The sequence below is a fragment of the Gossypium arboreum genome, chromosome 6 (assembly GCF_025698485.1).
Source record: "Gossypium arboreum isolate Shixiya-1 chromosome 6, ASM2569848v2, whole genome shotgun sequence".
In the NCBI taxonomy this organism is placed as follows: domain Eukaryota; kingdom Viridiplantae; phylum Streptophyta; class Magnoliopsida; order Malvales; family Malvaceae; genus Gossypium; species Gossypium arboreum.
The window spans coordinates 132,581,861-132,600,714 of NC_069075.1; the positions used below are offsets into that span (position 1 = coordinate 132,581,861).

An 18,854-nucleotide genomic window follows, 5' to 3' on the forward strand; every position below is an offset into this window, starting at 1 on the left:
AGAGCTCCTTTAAAAATTTCACTGCATTTGGTATCTACGAAAGAGCTTCAATAAACAGTAAGTTAATATGCAACTTTTTTAGTAATTTAAGGAATTTACCGATTTACTCGTTCATGTGGTTTTTTCTTGTTGCCTTAGGGTATGGCACACGAGGTTTATACTCTTTACTTACCGGCTCTTGTGTACTATGATTCATCTCATCCTTACCATTACTTACCATAGCCTCGTGCCTCGTTTCAAATTTAGATTAAACTAACCCTTCTTCGTCGCGCACAGTGATGGCATGGAGTTGCTCATTTGGGTTAGTTTATGTGTTACTGTGCATGCTACCTTGTAGTTGTTCGGAAAGCAACTTAGCAAGCAGCCCTATTTGAGTTTCGAGCCTTTGAATTGACACTTGTTGATTCTTAAGCGCTGTTTCAGTATTCTGAAAATGAGTTTCTGACACCGAGATGAATTTTGTGAGCATCATTTCAAGGTTCAGTTTCTTCTCTTGTTGGTAAGGTGGTTGTTGAAAACCTGGAGGATGTTGTGCTCTTTGATTTCCTTGACCACCCCACGAGAAATTGGGAAGGTTCCTCCAACCTGCATTATACGTGTTACTATATGGATTATTTTGAGATCTAGAATTATTACCCATATAGTGGGCTTATTCCTTCTCGGTGCTAGGGTTGAAGGATGGATGGTCTGCGTTGTGCATTCCTCATCCATTTGAATCACACTGCATCACTGGATGTACCTGAGTAGAACCATTCAAACCATCAATCTTTTTATTTAGAAGTTCCACCTGGTTAGAGAGCATAGCGACCGCGTCGAGGTTGAAAACACCAGCTGCTTTTATCGGCTTTTTTCTCATGACTTGCCACTGATAGTTATTCAGTGACATCTCTTCAATAAATTCGTAAGCCTCTTCATGTGTTTTGTTGTTTAAAGTTCCACCGACGGCTACATCGATTAGTTGCCTTGTTAAGGGGTTCACACCATTGTAAAAAGTCTAAACCTGCAGCCAATGAGGTAACCCATGGTGAGGGCACCTTATCAATAGATCTTTGTATCTCTCGCATGCATCATAAAGTGTCTCTAAATCCATCTGCACAAAAGAAGAGATATCATTTCTTAATTTAGCCATTTTAGCCTGCGGAAAATATTTAAGCAAAAATTTTTCAGTCATTTGTTCCCAAATGGTGATTGACACTTGCGGTAACGAGTTCAACCACTGTTTAGCCTTATTCTTTAATGAAAATGGAAATAACCGAAGGCGAATGGAATCATCAGAAACACCATTAATCTTAAAGGTGTCGCAGAATTCCAGAAAATTTGCTAAATGAGTGTTTAGATCATCGTCCTACAAACCATCAAACTAAACAAACTGTTGTATCATTTGAATTGTGTTAGATGTCAGTTCAAAATTATTTGCAGCAACAACAGGTCTAACTATACTCGATTCAGTTCCTGTTAAAGTAGGTTTAGCATAATCATACATAGTACGAGGAACAAGATCCTGATTTACTGGATTTGCAGTAGGAGGTAACGGATTATTCTGATTATCAGCCATCCCCTCAGTTGTGGTATGGATATCGACCTCTCGCTCTTCCTCTATGTATTGTAGGCTTCGCCTTATTTCTCTTCTATTTCTGCGAGCCATGCTTTCAATTTTGCTATAAAAAAGTAGAGGTCCTGACGGGTTTCTTCTAGTCATAAACTATAAAAACCTGCCAGAAGTAGAGAAAAGAAGATTTAGTAAAAAAAAAAATTAAATTGCAATAAAAATAAAGAATGGCTAAAGTAATAAAAATTAAGCGTTCATAATATCTTAGTCCCCGGCAACGACGCCAAAAACTTGATGGTTGTAAAACTAACTAAAAATTCGACTAAGGCAAGCACACCTATCGAACAGTAGTATAGTTGAGGTGAGACCAGAAATATCGTATCCACGAGGACTAAAAATACTAGTAATTACTATCTTTTTATTATCTAGCCTGAGAATCAAAGGGATATTTTAAAAACTAAAATTAACTATTTAATTAACTAAGATTACGACAGAGAGTAAAGGAACATACTTTTGGAAGACCGATAAAGAAGACAATACCCAAGGAAGAATCCATATAGACTTCACCTATTACCTTTGAATTAGACGATTTATTCACTTGACTTAATCCGTAGAAAACCCTGATTTATGTTAATATCCCTCTCGAGACTAAAAACAACTGACTCTAGGTTGATTAATTGAAATCTTTTTCTAATTAAAACCCCTATTGTCGTATTAACTCGATCTATGGATTCCCTTATTAGATTTGACTCTAATCTGGCAAATTTATGTCGTCCTATCTCTAGGATTGCATGCAACTCCGCTTAATTATAGGCGATCTATTCTTAAACAGAGAATTTTCCTCCTCTGAATAAGCACATCAAAGACTTGAATTAATATCCTGGAATATTAAAGCAAGTGTTAAATTCACAATTAAGAATAAGAAAAAGTATTTATCATATAATTCAAATAGTAATAAGATTCGTCTTAGGTTTCATTTCCCTTAGGTATTTAGGGAATTTAGTTCATAATAATAGAAGGAAACATCTCAAAATTGGGAAAACAACAAAACATAAAGAAACCCAAAAACTTCGGTAGAAATTAAATGGAGATCTTCAGTCTTGAAGGAGATCTTTCTTCCGGGATGATTCCGATGGTTGACCTTGAGTGTTTTCTGCATTCTAATGGTTTGAATGACTGCAAATCTGCACCTACCCCTATGGTTCTTGTACAACAATTATCACAAAAAGATAGTAACCCGGGTGCTTATATAGATTTTAGAATGCTTCAAAATCCTCAAAATTAGCCTTTTCCTAGTAGAATTAGACTTGGGCTCGACAGGGACACGGCCGTGTGGCACGCCCGTGGGAAGGTCCTCAGGCCGTGTGCAATTCTGAATTGGTTTTTAGTCGACAGGGCCATGACACACGGGCGTGTGGCTTGCCCGTGTGTCACACACGGGCGAGTGGTTTACCCGTGTGGAAGTGCCTGTGAAACACTGAATTAGGCCCAATTTATCTATTTTCGGCCCGTTTCTTTCTCTTTTTACCTTTCTATGCTCACCTAATTATAAAACATAAATTTAAAGGATTAGAAGCATTGAATTCAATGAAACAAAGGAAAAATCATCCATAAATATGCCAAGCATGGGGTAAAAATATGTATAAAATATGGTTTATCACCTAGCGAACTTAATTATATAGTTAAACCTGAAACATGAACAAAACGCTTGTATGTTTACACGAACTTAGTGAGTTTGAATACAAAATACCTTGAAGCCTTTCTAGCTGAAATCTTCATTCTAAATATTCAGATTATCATTTTGTCTTTGGTGGACAACTTCAAAACATCGAACATATATTCTTATACGCTACCAACCATATTTAACGTATCACTCTCACTTTACTACTTGGCTGACTCCAAGTCTTACCAGATAATATCTACATCTATTTTTTTCTTAGAAAAATCCAAGGTGATTCTTCAAAGAATATCTACACAGAGTCCGACTATCTACGGATCTTATCTTAAAACAAGCTTTAACATTTTTCTCCAGAATGGTTGTTTACAGATACTGTTCCTTGGTGGATAGACACCAACCGATCTTACATTGGGTGGATTTCCATACTCAGTTTGATAAATTTCAGACTACCATTCAGATCATATCCTGAATCTAAACCCAAATCAAACTTAAGCTGATGATGAAACATTCTAAATCATTTGGAAGAATTCCAAACACCTTTGTTACATGACACATGAACACCCAAACTGACAAATGATTCAAATTCCAAAACCTTAAATCGATACATAATACTATTCAGATATGGAAGATACCAAATAACTCATATTTCAACTTTACTTAGCTTAGACAAACTCAAATTAATAAATATTTATACCTTTCATAACTATGAATACGCTCGTATCCCATATTGGCAGACTTCTATGGCAGATTCTCTCTTTAGAAATATTGATACATACTTTCATTCATAAACTGTCCTCTAAGACTTATTCAAATTCATCACAAGATTAACCGAAAACGTTAATTTTAGAACGTCTCAGGTCATTATCATAGAATCTTCTATTGGAGAGATTGTAGAACTTAGCATAAGGGTGGATAACCAGATTCTGTCATGTAGGCATTCTTGAATATGCAGCATTGACATTTCATAATTTTCCACAAAGCCGACACAAGATACACCTCCAAAGCTTAGAAGATCACGCCACACAGGTAACACACAGAATCACTTATGTATTATCCTGCCAGACTTTCATAGAAGGTCTCTTGGGTTTCTCCAACCTGACTCATATATTTCCCATAAAGTGATCTACTAGTCCAGTCTACAAACTACTGAAGGCATCACCATGAGCATTTTCATAGTCATGCAATACCATGAGTCTTCGCCACATGGACTTATACATACTTTCATGTCGTGATCTGCTAGTCCAGTCTACATTTCATTAGAGGCATCACCATGATTGTTATCTTTCAACGTGATCTGCCTGTTTGGTTAGCAATATTCCTACCTTACCAGAGGCATCAAAAACGTATATTGGTTTATCCCACGTAGATTACACTTACAAAATTCATTTTCTTACCTGATTCACTCGTATTCTCTTAATAAAATTCACCTTGATCTACCAATTTCATTTACGATTATATCTCACATCATTTTAATCATACATTGATGCTTTTATCTTTAAAGTGAACATGCAACATCATTATCTCAATTCATATACATACCAGCTATCCTAGATATATTTTTCATATGTATTCTAAATTGAACAGTCCACAGACAAGAGTCAAGATAGAGGCGCACCTTAAACTCACTAAGATTGTAGCTTAGAGTTCCAAAACTTGAACATCCTTCTTGAACCAACAACAAAAACTATTTAAAGAACATAGAACCACCATTAAAATCCATTTCCATACAAATGACTATCATCTCAATTACAAAAAACCCCATATAGGGTCTTGTATTCATAATCTACTTTTCATAAGCTTTATAAGTACCTTATTCTTTCAAGACCTTAACATGTAAAGCTATTAGACTTACCAAAAGGTGAAACGTTCACTGGTTAACTCAAAAACCTTAGCTCCATCTTAATAATGAGGAAAATGACATACAAGTTTAGGAAGAAGAACCAGAGAATAGTATTTTCTAGAAATAAAAACCTTCTCACGAACTCCTTTCACTACATATATATACCCTTAGTTTCCTTTAGTAGAACTTGAAAAGTGTCAATGGTGACCAAAATTTGTCTCAATAAATGACCTACAAGATTTGAGAGAAATATAAATGAAAATCTTGCACAAATGATGTTTGACTAGTCAATTCAGTTGGTTCTTAATTAGATCACATTACAAACCCAATTAGTATAGTGTTTAAGAAAACTGGGCACACTATACATTTGGCGGTAACTCTTACCGGGCTTACTCTTTGCTTGATACATTCTTTTCTTAAATAGCATAATAACCTGAGATAGAATCTTTAATTACTTATACGATGAGTACCATACGCCAACTCTTATTCACTAATAACTTCTAAATGGGTGGACTATACTATGCCAAACATGTATATTCACATCTACATGCCTTCTAATTGGGTTCGCTAGATTTGGCGTGTGACATAAACTTCATCATTTAAGAATTCATTGAAGAAGACATTTATACATCCATCTTGAATAGTTTTATACCTAGGCTACTAGTTTCTACAAGTAATAATATAATGGATTCCAGTCATGCCACAAGAGAAAAAGTTTCATCGATGTGAACCCCATGTACCTGTGTATATGCACATGTTACTAGTTTGGCTTTGTTTTTGATGATGTTTCCACTTTCGTCTATCTTATATTGAAGATCCATTTAGTGCCAATAGCATTACACCCTTATAAACAAGATATTAGTTTTGAGATATCATTTCTCGCACACAAATGATGCTTTTCTTCCATTGTATGGATCCAACTTTCTTATTTCAATACTTTTTCAACAGTTTTTTTATTTGATGGAAGAAGTCTAAAAGACATTATTAGAGTATGCCTAAAGACTAATCATGAGAAAATTTTAAAAGATACTATTTAGCTTATTTTATTAATGAAGATAACCCCATTATTATGTTTATTCATAATTTTTGTGTATTAAATAAACATATAAACAATAAAGTCCTTGGAATAGTATGAATATTCTTGGGTTTTTGTTGGTTGAGTATTTTTGTGGCCTAGGGCAACAATAATACGTTGAGACCAATGAGCTGTTGTTTGATGGCAAGGTGTTATCATGAGTGTGAAATATCATATCAACACAAGGGCATATGTTAGAAGAACAATGTAATGAACTGGCTCATTATGAGAATGATTCTTGGATTATTATGTGAAAATCACAGTGATTGTGGCACCCCACACTTAACATGAAATGTGAGTCCAAATATGAGATGCTATATTATGTTGTTAAAGTAACTCAAATGTCGTTCATTCAGTAATCGGGTTGAGAAATCAACTTTTAGAACATTTTTACAAAATTATGAAAAAATAAAATCAATCACATGACTTTAAAAATTTTTTGAAATCATTTACATTCAATTTTTAGGTGTTTGAAGGTGTCCAGGATCGAATATGGTCTTTGGAGATTAAAAGAGGCTCAAAACAGAAGAGTGGCCTTGTTTAGGGGCCTATGTGTTAGTACCTAAGGCATATGTATCAGTATGTAGGTCATTGTATTATATATTTTGGCATTTTACCAAGTTGGGTACCGATACCTAAGGTAAGGGCATCAAACCCTAGCCCATTGAGTAAAACATTTGCCCTATGACTCCCCTATTTTGGTACCTAAAAGTGCTTTACACCAATTTGCACTCATAGGACTTAGAAACCAAATTTAGAACACCAAAAATACATATAAAAAATTGCCTCCAAACATAGTGATTTGAAACATGCTTAGAGAACATTCATTTATAAGTATGACACCTTTATAAAGCATGATAAATCTAATCCAACATAACACCTTTTAACCTAATGATCTCATTCATGCTATGAGAAATACCAAATTCCATCATTATGCTAGCTTACTCAAACCATAAATGTTATAGCATAAGTGCATACATAACTTCAAACCTTATACATTTACATGACATAACCAACATACACAAAACTTACTTTAGGCTTAATTACATATTCATCAACATAACAAAAAAAGAAAAAAAAAACTTAACATAAGTGGCACTAACGATTTCTTCTAGCTTAGGTACATGTCCATACCTAACTAAGTTTAAAAAACGTAAAACAAACATTGCTTGAGCTAATATGAGGACTTGGTGTTGTTAAAGTGTCGCAAGCTATCAAAACTTATTCGTTACCTGTGTACGAAACAACATATCCTTACACTTAACATAGGGAGTTCAATGTTGCTAACATAATTTGAATTCTTAACATGCATAAAACTAAAAAATCGAGTAAACATTTTGAGTAAAGTCATGAGGCATAAAAAATTTTACCATAACAAGAATGGCATTTTAATGGAAATACATAAATTCTATCATTTGGCCTTAGGGCTCTTAGTTCATATTTTGCATGATACTTCACATGCTTATTAGACCTCCTTCTCATTTACACAAATTGAGTAAACCAAATTCATTTCTTTATATCACTCATAGTTCATATCAATTTTTCATCATCATTACATATTATAACAAGCATTTTAGCCCCTATTTGTAACAACTCTAACCCATATCCGTCACTGGAATAGGGTTTCAGAGTATTACTGAAATTTACAGATTAAAATACAGACAATTCATTTCATTTATACAATCATATTAGGAATTAATCATAAAGCCTCTTACAAGAGCTCTCGAGGCCCAAAGCATTCACTAGAAACAAGTCAAGACTAAACCGGGTATTCAGAGAATTTTTCAGAAATCTTAAAATTTTTCTAAGATTCAGGGGACACACGACCGTGTGGCCAGGCTATTTGGCTCACACGGTCAAGAGACACGCCTGTGTTTCAGGCCGTGTGGGCATTCGAAATAGGGCACATGCCCATGTTCCAGCCCGTGTCTATACCTGTGTAACTCTCTAACTTAGGTCACACGGCCAAGTCACACGCCCATGTGTTAGGCCGTGTGAACATAATAAATTGCATTAAATAGGTGTGGGGTCACATGGCCAAGCCACATGCCCGTGTGCCAGGCTATGTGATCAATTTTGAGCATTCTGTTTTGAAATTTTTTAAGATGTAGGGGACACATGGCCAAAACACACACCCATGTGCTAAGCCGTGTGTCACACACGGCTGAGACACACGCCCGTGTGGATGAAAAAAGGCCATTTCTAAGCCAAATTTCTCACCCAATTTTGGCATCAACCTATCACAATAAATTTCACATTTACAAACCATATCAAATCACTCAAAACATGCGAAAATCATGCCTTCAACATGACATATTACCACATTCAACCAATGTGCCTTTAGGCACCTCAAGTGACAATTTATTTTCATGTCTACCTAATACTTATATGCATATTCAATCTCCATTTCACTTTCATTCATTTATCCACACACACACACCCAATTTATGATACCACATACATATACATATATATACATCAAAATTTACCAAATACTAGCCATTCAAATGGCTAATCTCAACAAAACGTTTACTTGCCAACATTGGCCAATTAACCTATGCATGACATTATAACCAAAATTAGTTTTATATTTGTACTGAAATGGGCTGATGGATAGTGTGAAATATCTTCGCTAAGCTTCCAACCCAACGAGCTTTCGAATTACTATAAAACAAGGAAAATAAAATAGAGTAAGCATTTAATACTTAGTAAGTTCGTATAACATGGAATTAAACTTGCCAATTCATCACAATTAAGGTAAACATTCAAGGCATATTCAATCCAAATTGGACAAAAGCCCTAACACATATGCTCATCAATCTTGTTAGACATGTATTACATATAAACAATAAGAAACATGTATGAGCTCAATAATAATCAAATTTCCATATACACATATTTTCCATATCATGTATCCATATATCATGTATAAACTATATCCATGTATTTCAAAAATTTACTCATAATATTTTATTTTGAATTCATGTTATCTCATATAAGAACTTTACCCGTTGAACCATTTAAAATATCGATGGATACTTGGGTAGTACACAAGAAGTGTATAAATCTGTAATCTGTCAATTCATATTCAGGAATGCTCATACGAGCACATAAACGGGAAGCTCTTTTGAGCCATATAATGGGAAGCTCATGTGAACCATGTAACGGGAAGCTTGTGAGAGCCATAATCGGGAAGCTTATACGAGCCAATATCAGGAAAGTTTAAGCGAGCTAATATCGGGAAGCTCCAAAGAGCCATTAATGGGAAGCTTACAAAGAGCCTTTAATCGGGAAACTCGCGAAGAGCCATATATCAAGACACTCATAAGAGCTGCGGTGTGTCCACAACACATGTAGGATCACAACCAAATCGAGATGCTCAGAAGAGCTATTAATGGGAAGCTCACAAACCATATAACAGGAAGATCATAAGAGCTAATAACGGGAGCTCTTTCGAGCTATGGTGTGTCCGCAACACATGCAGGACCACAACCAATTGGGGAACCCTGTATCCATCAAATTTTCATTTGTACAATCGGGACTTTATACTTGTTGAACATTGTCGGATATGTGATTAATTTTTATACTGGAAATTTACACAATTCACATACACAACATTCAATTTAAAAATATTAACATACAATTCAGTTACACGAACTTACCTCAACAAATGCTCGCGTACATAAAATCTACTAATCCGATACTTTTTCTTTTTCTCAATCTAACTCTGTATTTGGTCTATCCGGATCTATATGAATGAATTTATCATTTTACCCCATACTTTTAATTAATTCTGATTTCGTCCCTAGGCTTGGAAAATAAAATTCATGAAATTTAATCCTTATTCCAAGCCTAGTCAATTTTTACATATAACATTAGCAACACATATATTTCATAAATTTAGAATTTTTTCATGAATTTTACATCTTTTCTGTTTAGTCCCAAAATCAAAATTTCATCAAAATTCACTTTAAAAAAGTTGTTTATCTATCAATAACCTTTCATTTTCTACCATAAAATTTCATAATTCATGCATACTCATCCTCGGAAAAACCCTAGTACTTTGATAACTTTGAAAATTAATCCCCGAGATAGCTAGATTAAGCTATTACGATATTGGAAATATGAAAATTACTAAAAACGAGACAAGAGTTCATACCTAATTAAGCCAAAATAGCTTGCTTGATCTCTCCCTCCATAACTAGGGTTTCCATGCATTTTTATTTGGGAAAGATGATAATATGATGATATTTTCAATTGTTTTATTATTTATCATATTTTATCTTTTCTCTTTTCAATTTAGTCCTTTTCTTTATTTAATTTTCCATGGATGACTAAGCATACTTATCTACTAACTCCTCTAAATGGTCTATTTGTCATATAAGGACCTCAAATTTTGAATTTCATAGCTATTTGATCCTTTTAGCTATTAGAATTCAACTTTCGCACTTTATGCAATTTGGTACTTTTCATCAAATTAGACATGTAACCGATAAAATTTCTCTACGAAATTTTCATGCAATATTTCAATCATAATGCAGGCCATGAAATAAGTTTAAAATTATCTTTCTTAAAGGTCCAAGTTCCTTCAAACTTCACAGATCTAGTGTCATTTTCACTGGTTGCTACAGGTCGTGTCCACTATGTGAAAACATATCTCCAGTCCCTTTCATCAAGGGCTTTTATTAAAACTTTAATATGACATTTCTAATAGGCATAGTTAGAACAATCTAACAATGGTGGTCGAGAAATTGAACTTTCTTTTTTCATAGACTCCATGGCTATCAACTAAACACATGATCACACAATGTATGTTTGGTGGTAGACTCTAATAAAGTAACTTCTAGTTATTTGAAGTGTTACACTAGATGTTGCTAGGATTACTAGAACAAGTATTAGTGAGAACAAGTAAATACCAAAAGCAGTTTAGTGAACATGCTTACATCTGTGAAGTCTTGCCTAGAGATTGAATCTACTAACAAGTCAACATTACAACTATTAATTACAACTCAATTAATACGAGGATTATTGAAGCCTTAGTGTTGCATGATGTATGGAAATTTGTTATGCAAATGCACATGTCGAATCAAGTAATAAAGTGATAAAAAGATATCATTCCCATGAGGACCAAATTCTAAGCTGCGAAATATCAAATATCAAATTTTATCTAATCCGGATAAAGAAATTCTAATTACTACTAAAATTAAACTGAAAGAACTAAAGAGATTTTAATAAAGTAAAACGATGAAAATTACTAAGCTTCTCAATCAATTTTTAAAGATATTGGAACTTTAACTTCATCTAATTCAGTTAATCGATTATCTCTGATTTAATCGTTCGAGCTATGTAGTTACTAACCTAGGATTCAATGACATTAATTAGACTCTTCCAGTATCTAGCTAAGTGAATCCCTCTTTCCCACTAGCTATATTCTTATGCTAGGAAAGTTGGGTGAAGTGCCTAAGAACAAATCTATTTGGTTGATCAGGGCATCAAGTATATTCCTATCCTGATCGAAAATTAACTCATTCGTCGACGCAACTAAACTTAATCCTAATCCATTTAATTGAGTTCTAAATATTAATTTTCTCTTCCAAGACAAATTTAGATTATCAAATTAATATAACTTGGTGACCAGACAAGTAAATTAAATAAGCACAAGAATGAATAAATAATTAACAAAGATCGAAACGGTTAAAGAGAAAAATAAATAAATTAACTAAAAATAGGACCCATTATCATTCCAAGAAAATAGAGTTTAGTTCATGTTGATTTGAGAAAACATAACAAGAAGAATTTTAGAACAAACTTGCATTGAGAAAAAGTAAAAAGAAATAATCTAGAGACAAAAATAATTATCAAACTGATGTCGAATACTCCAGATCTATTTTTCTTCTCGTATTTGCATGCTTGAAATTTCTCTTGGTGTGAGAGAATTGTTTCTTAGCCTCCAAGTTGGTTATTTCAGTCTTCTTCTTCTTTTATTATTATCTCTTTTCCTCTTAAATTAGGTCACCCCTTATTTTTAGGGTTTTAATCGTTCCATTCACCGGATGCAGAATTGTGGTGGAGTGGACTAGTTGCTATTTGGAAATTCTCAATTGAAGATTACGCTCCATCACACTAAAGTCCATGCTGCAAGCCTTCCATTTTTTATTCGAAACCTACAATTTAAAGAGGAAAATGACAAGTAAATCCGAACTAACTCTAAAATTAATAAAAATAAACAAAACATAATTAAGCTAAAAAACAATAAAATGTAACAAAACTAAGTGATAACATTACCTCCAAATTAAATATTATGAAAACTATACTAATATAACTCTAAATATGAGAGTTATGTACACTTCTAGTGAACTCTTTCAAGAACTCAAAACTTTTCCTACGGAAGGTTCCGATTAACTCTCAAAAGAGTGAATCAAGCTCTTGAATTGCACGGCTAGAAGTTCCTAATTGAACATTAATGTGCACTCTCAAATTCTCATTTCTAATGAGGATGAAGATCCCTTAAATAACGTCTTCGATGCAATTCCATATGATGACGAAGTCATCCTATTGATAATAGGAATTGTGTTGCCTAAAAGTATCCTTGGATCACATCCTTAATCGTCAGAATCAACTTGATTGGTATCTCATATAAAAGGAAAGAACACATCCGAAATATATGGACTCTGTAAATCTAGTTTCCTATTACAAATAAAGCTTGTTGGATTTCTATTGGTGATCTCTCTAAACTTGTTTTGGGTGTTGATTGTGGGAATATGGTTCTGATTGTATTTGTGGGTTTTTCCCATGTTAGGTTTTGTTAACAAACATGGCAATTGACTGCTTATTTTGTTATTAATAAAAGTTTTATTCTACGGGAAAAAAAAACAACAAATAAAGGTTATATTTGCGGCCATTAACATAAGAGCTAAATAATCCATAAGAGAAGAACAATTCAACATTATCAACTTTTACACACTTGTTGTTACCCGTAATGTTGTTCAAATGATTGGAGTACTCATGTTCCTCATGTTCTCTTTTTAAGTACGATAAAAAGGTAGACTGCTGTTGGATTGAAAATATCCAGACAATTGCGTGTGATTTCAGGAGACTCTTTGTTTGATTGCTGCTATACAAGTTTCTGCTATATATATGTATGATATATCAGGTGATGAGAAAGGACTTTTCTTTGGTTAATATGCTAGGGCTTTGGTAAGGAAATTTCTAGGGTGTAACATAATCAAGATATTGTTGTATCTTTTTCAAGTTTGAGTTGTTGATATCATTTTTAAAGTTTGAATCTGAGTTTACTTCATAGCAATATAATATATTTTATCATTATCATTATACGTAACATTTGTTAATTTTTGATAAAGATATAAACCTCAGAACTGTGGCTTACCAGTGCCTCTCTAGAGTTCTAATCCGTTTTAGGGTCTAACATATAGACCTCACAACTGTAACTTTTCATGATTGAAACATTCCTGATCTTCTCACAATAAAGAAAGTCGGCAATACCCTTTACTTTCACCAAAATTGACAGTTGAAAAGCATAAAGAACTACCACTTTGCGGTGTATGATAGATATAATCCTTTATGCACCTTTGCAACATTCTTTTCATGTCAAAAAAAGGTCACATATCGCAATTCATTTCAGTGTTAAATCCTTTAACCCCACTCTCTTTTGGCTCTTTTTCAGGAAAACCTTTGCTTTCTCTTTTTTTGGATCGGTTGTAATAATATTAATGTTTTCAACTCAATAGTTTCCTAAATCAGCTATGGTATATACGTAGAAATTTAAGCTTGCCTTTAGTAAAATACAATACATTAAATTGGATGTGTGGTATGGGGATGTGGGGCATCAAAGGCACTAAAAAAGCGTAGGCCAGGGTGCTGTTGTTCAAAACGTTCACTACCACATAGAATAGGTGAGATGATTGAAGGTGTGATTTTGCATGTTGCAGATTCCATTTTTCCTCTTTAACCCTCTTCAATCACCATCACCTTTTTACAATTTTCCTTATATTTTCTCAAAAAATATCTGCTAATAACAAAAAGAAAAAGCTATGTTTTTAATCAGTGCCAGAACCTTCCACCACACAAAAAAAATGCGATAAACCTAATCCCTTAACATAGAAATATAATAATATATATCTATAAAATAAGACTAGTAATCTGTCTTATTTACTTAGTGGAGAGCCACTTTTTAGTTTTTTAACTTCAACATTGTTTGTTACACTTGTAATCTTCTTGCCTATAAAAAGGGAAGCTAATTTCCAAGACTTCCAAGTTGCGAATTTAAGCAACCAAAGAAAGACAAGGGCATTTATTACAACCTTACTCTCCTTTTCCTGTCTTTCTTTTTCAGTATTGTGGTGCTCCTTCCTTTCTTTAACAGCTACAATATTCAGAAACATGGTGGGTTTTTGGTTTCCATGCACACTATATATGAACAATGGCTGACAACCCATTTTCCTTCTTTGTTTTGTGAACATGATCATTTGGTTCAATGCTTCTAAAATATTTTGTTGATGGGCTGATCAGGAAGGGAAGATGAGTTGGACGGTGGCGGATGAGGTGGACTACAAGGGTTTCCCGGCTGACAGATCCAAAACTGGTGGTTGGATGCCAGCTGCACTCATTCTAGGTTTGCTCCTTATTTACACCATCCGCCATTGAATTTTGTTTCACCATCATTATTTGAGCTGGTTTGAGATGAACTTAAGACAGCTTTACACATTTTGGCTTACCACTATTTTGCTGGACAAGCATTCAGCATTCCATGTGACATCATATTATCATATAGAATCTCTGTTACTAGTGTTGGATACATAAATACGTCCAACACAAGTATGTTTATAGCTTATATTTAGATATTCATTAAATATTAGTGTTACAAATGAGTATTTCAAGAAAAAAGTAAAAATAAATTGAGAGTAAATATTGCTGGTGAATGTGTGAAACGGGATGGTGATATTCCATCAAAGCAACAGGCGGTTAGTTCATGCAAAGGTGTTGGGGCTCTTAAGTCTATATATATATATATTTGGTACAATAAGTCTAAAATTTTTTAACTGGAGAATTAAGCACAAAAATTTACTAGCAAATTCAGCACTAATACATGAAAGCCTTTGACAAGTAAGAGAAAAACTTAATGCTAGTCCTCAAAACATGGGAAAACAAATTAGACACCTGGCTCTATCAGACACTTACCAAAATTTGAGTTACACAGATGGGACCCATCAGAGCTGCAATTCATAAATACTTACAATGAGGATAAAATTCATGTCATTTTCTGTTTGGATTATGGGATAAGGAAGATATTCTATATATCTAGTCCCAATCATGCAGGAAAGTAATGACTGAGGGCAATGTCTTCGACCCAAATTTACTTTTTGTTGGGTTTTGTGAATTTAATCTTCACTTTTAGATTTTTGAAATTTTAGACTTCTTCATACTAATTCATTAATTAAGTTATATTATTTTTAAAAATTAATGCGATAATATTATTTTACATGTAATGTCTTATTAACTTGTTATATTCATATGTTACTTACAAGAAAAATAATTAATATATTTAATGACGGTCACTTACTATAATAAGATTGAAATTTTGAAATTCTAAAATATAGAAATTGAAAATAATTCACTTGATGAACATGGACTGAATCTATAACTTTATGCATAATATAGTATTAATAGCAAATCAAACAGATTTAATTATTACTGTTTGGTCAAGACTAAAATTTCAAAAATTGAAAAAATATAATGACTAAAATTGATCAATTTGAAAAATGTAAGGACTAAAATTGATCAAATTATGGTACATATATTAAATCTACAACTTATGCAAAGCACAAGGACTAATAGCAGAATTTCACCATTTACTTTCCACCATAATTCTTTATGTTATTAAATAACTCCACTTTTATAGCATTATTATATAGGTTTCACTTTCTGCTGACAATTAACGTCCCTTTAAGAAAGAAAGAAAAAGGTTCACTCACCTTTTTGATTATTTAATGTAATTGAAGTACTTAATAAATCTCTGCTTCTTAGTCATCAAATTACAATCATCGACTTCCCCCACTAGAAAAAAAAAAGCTGATAATAAAATAATTTGTGAAACATGTAATAATGCTGATTTGTTGAAACCATTTCATAGGGATTGAGATCTGTGAGAGGTTGTCAACAATGGGGATTGCAGTTAACCTTGTGACATACTTGGGAGGAACACTGCATTTGCCAAGTTCAACTTCAGCCAACGTAGTCACAGATTTCATGGGCACATCTTTTCTCTTGTGTTTGCTTGGTGGCTTTCTTGCTGATACATTCCTCGGCAGATACAAGACAATTGCCATATTTTCTATCATACAAACACTTGTGAGTGTTAAAGAAAGCAACAAAGAAAAGAAAATTTTCATTTCAATCTTTAATTGATCAGTTTTTGACTGTGATTATGATGTATATGGTGATGTAGGGGACTGGCACATTAGCATTGGCTACAAAGCTGCCACAGCTTCGCCCACCACCATGCCATGGATCCCATACATGCAAACAAGCCAATGGATTTCAGATGGGGATTTTATACATCGCTCTATATCTCATTGCACTAGGCACAGGTGGCCTGAAATCCAGTGTCTCAGGATTTGGAACTGATCAGTTCGATGAAAAAGATGAAAAGGAGAAAGCCCAAATGGCTTATTTTTTCAACAGGTTCTTCTTTTTCATCAGTACTGGAACCTTGATGGCGGTCACAGTGCTTGTTTACATACAAGATGAAGTTGGTCGAAGCTGGGCTTATGGGATCTGCTCAGTCTCCATGTTTGTAGCCGTTTTGATATTTTTATCAGGGACCAAAAGATACAGATACAAGAAAAGCTTGGGAAGTCCAATAGTTCAGATTTTCCAAGTTATTGTAGCCGCAATAAATAAGAGGAAGATGGAACTACCTTACAATGTCGAACTATTATACGAAGATACTCCTGAAACTTCAAGAATTCATCATACAGATCGGTTTCGGTGGGTTTTCCAATCTACTCAGTCTTCTGTATACATAACTTAATCATTTATTTCTTTGCTTTTGACGTTTTTTCCCCCTTGTTTCGTTCATATATGCTAAATCCTAGGTTCTTGGACAAGGCCGCCATTGTTGGGGAAGGTGATCTTGAGAGAAACGTTGGGCCTGCTGCTGCTCCAAATCCTTGGAAACTTTGCCCAGTCACAAGGGTCGAGGAAGTGAAAATGATGGTGGCGCTTCTCCCAATATGGGCCACAACCATCTTATTTTGGACCACTTACGCACAAATGATGACCTTTTCAGTGGAGCAAGCCTCCACCATGGAAAGATCAGTTGGAGGTTTCCAGATTCCTGCAGGTTCCCTCACTGTCTTCTTTGTGGCAGCTATATTGATCACTCTGGCTGTTTATGACCGTCTCATTATGCCATTATGGAAGAAATGGAAAGGAAAACCAGGTATGTATGTATTAGGAAAATAATAAATGACATACTAAATCATGCTATAATTTATTTCAATATAATTACCATTTCAATTCTTTCTGGTGCTACAGGTTTCAGCAGCCTGCAGAGAATTGCCTTAGGCTTAGCACTATCAACTATGGGAATGGCATCTGCCGCAATAGCCGAGGTGAAAAGACTGGAAGTGGCTCGAGCCACGGGTGCAAGTGCAACGACTGAAACCCTGCCTGTAACAGTGTTCATATTGATCCCACAGTTCTTCCTAGTGGGTGCCGGTGAGGCTTTCATTTACACAGGCCAGCTTGATTTCTTCATCACTCAATCTCCCAAAGGAATGAAAACCATGAGCACTGGTTTGTTCCTCACAACACTGTCTCTGGGTTTCTTCGTCAGCAGTCTGCTGGTATCAGTGGTGAAAAGCGTGACGGGAGGCAGCAATGGTGGACAAGGATGGCTGGCTGATAACATAAACCACGGGAGACTTGACTGCTTCTATGGACTTTTAGCCGTTTTGGGGGTCATAAATTTTGCTCTATATATTGTTTCAGCAGTATGGTTCAGGCCCAGGAAATCCAAACCAGCTGCTCTACAAATGGACACCATTGTTAATGGCTCCTCTACTGCTGAGAATAAGTGCTAAACAACTTCAGGGATTGCAATATATGGGTGTTTTTTTTTTAAGCTTGTTTTTCTCCTATGTGTATTAAGATTTGGTTCCATTTCTCTCTCTTTTTCTTCTTTTTAATAGAAAAGCAAAATTTTAAGTATATTTCATCATTGTTGCTCACCTTCTTTACTCTTTTCCGCAAGTAAATCATTTTCCACCATTATTGTCAGCCTTCACCAACATTGAACATTGATAAATGAAGATATGCTAAATCAACAACTCAATCTATTTATCCCATTTGAACAGTAACCTACGTAATTTATTACCGTACCATCGAATTATACTAAATACAAATATATCCCAACAAATAGAATAAACAAATAAAATCTTTTAAACAACATAATTTTAATATTGAATAATTGCAATATCATCATGCAAAAATATGACACACCAAATCCTTTAAATAACATAATTTTAAACATAAAATAAAAATAATTATGTAACAGGTACCAAAACAAATAATTAAGTAATAAATATTAATTAAGCAATATATTTTTTCTATAGTTAATTTGATTGATTAAATAATTTAAAATCAAAGAATTATGAAATCATAAACATAAAAACATATATACTTTTTAAAA

At 34.0% G+C, this 18,854-nt stretch overlaps 1 protein-coding gene and 1 non-coding gene across 2 annotated transcripts; both read left to right on the plus strand.

Moving 5' to 3' along the window:
* The first annotated feature begins 1,016 nt into the window (after nt 1–1,016).
* On the plus strand, nt 1,017–1,123 carry LOC128294741 (small nucleolar RNA R71). Its single transcript, XR_008285048.1, has one exon. It is a non-coding gene; the product is annotated as a small nucleolar RNA R71 (small nucleolar RNA).
* Nucleotides 1,124–14,367: 13,244 nt separating this feature from the next.
* LOC108484335 (protein NRT1/ PTR FAMILY 6.2-like) lies at nt 14,368–18,375 on the plus strand. The gene is made up of 6 exons (XM_017788084.2): nt 14,368–14,545; nt 14,672–14,774; nt 16,293–16,510; nt 16,608–17,149; nt 17,257–17,603; nt 17,699–18,375. Exons 1-6 carry the CDS (start codon nt 14,543–14,545, stop codon nt 18,244–18,246), a joined length of 1,761 nt encoding a protein of 586 aa, XP_017643573.1. The 5' UTR covers nt 14,368–14,542; the 3' UTR covers nt 18,247–18,375.
* Nucleotides 18,376–18,854: the final 479 nt, after the last annotated feature.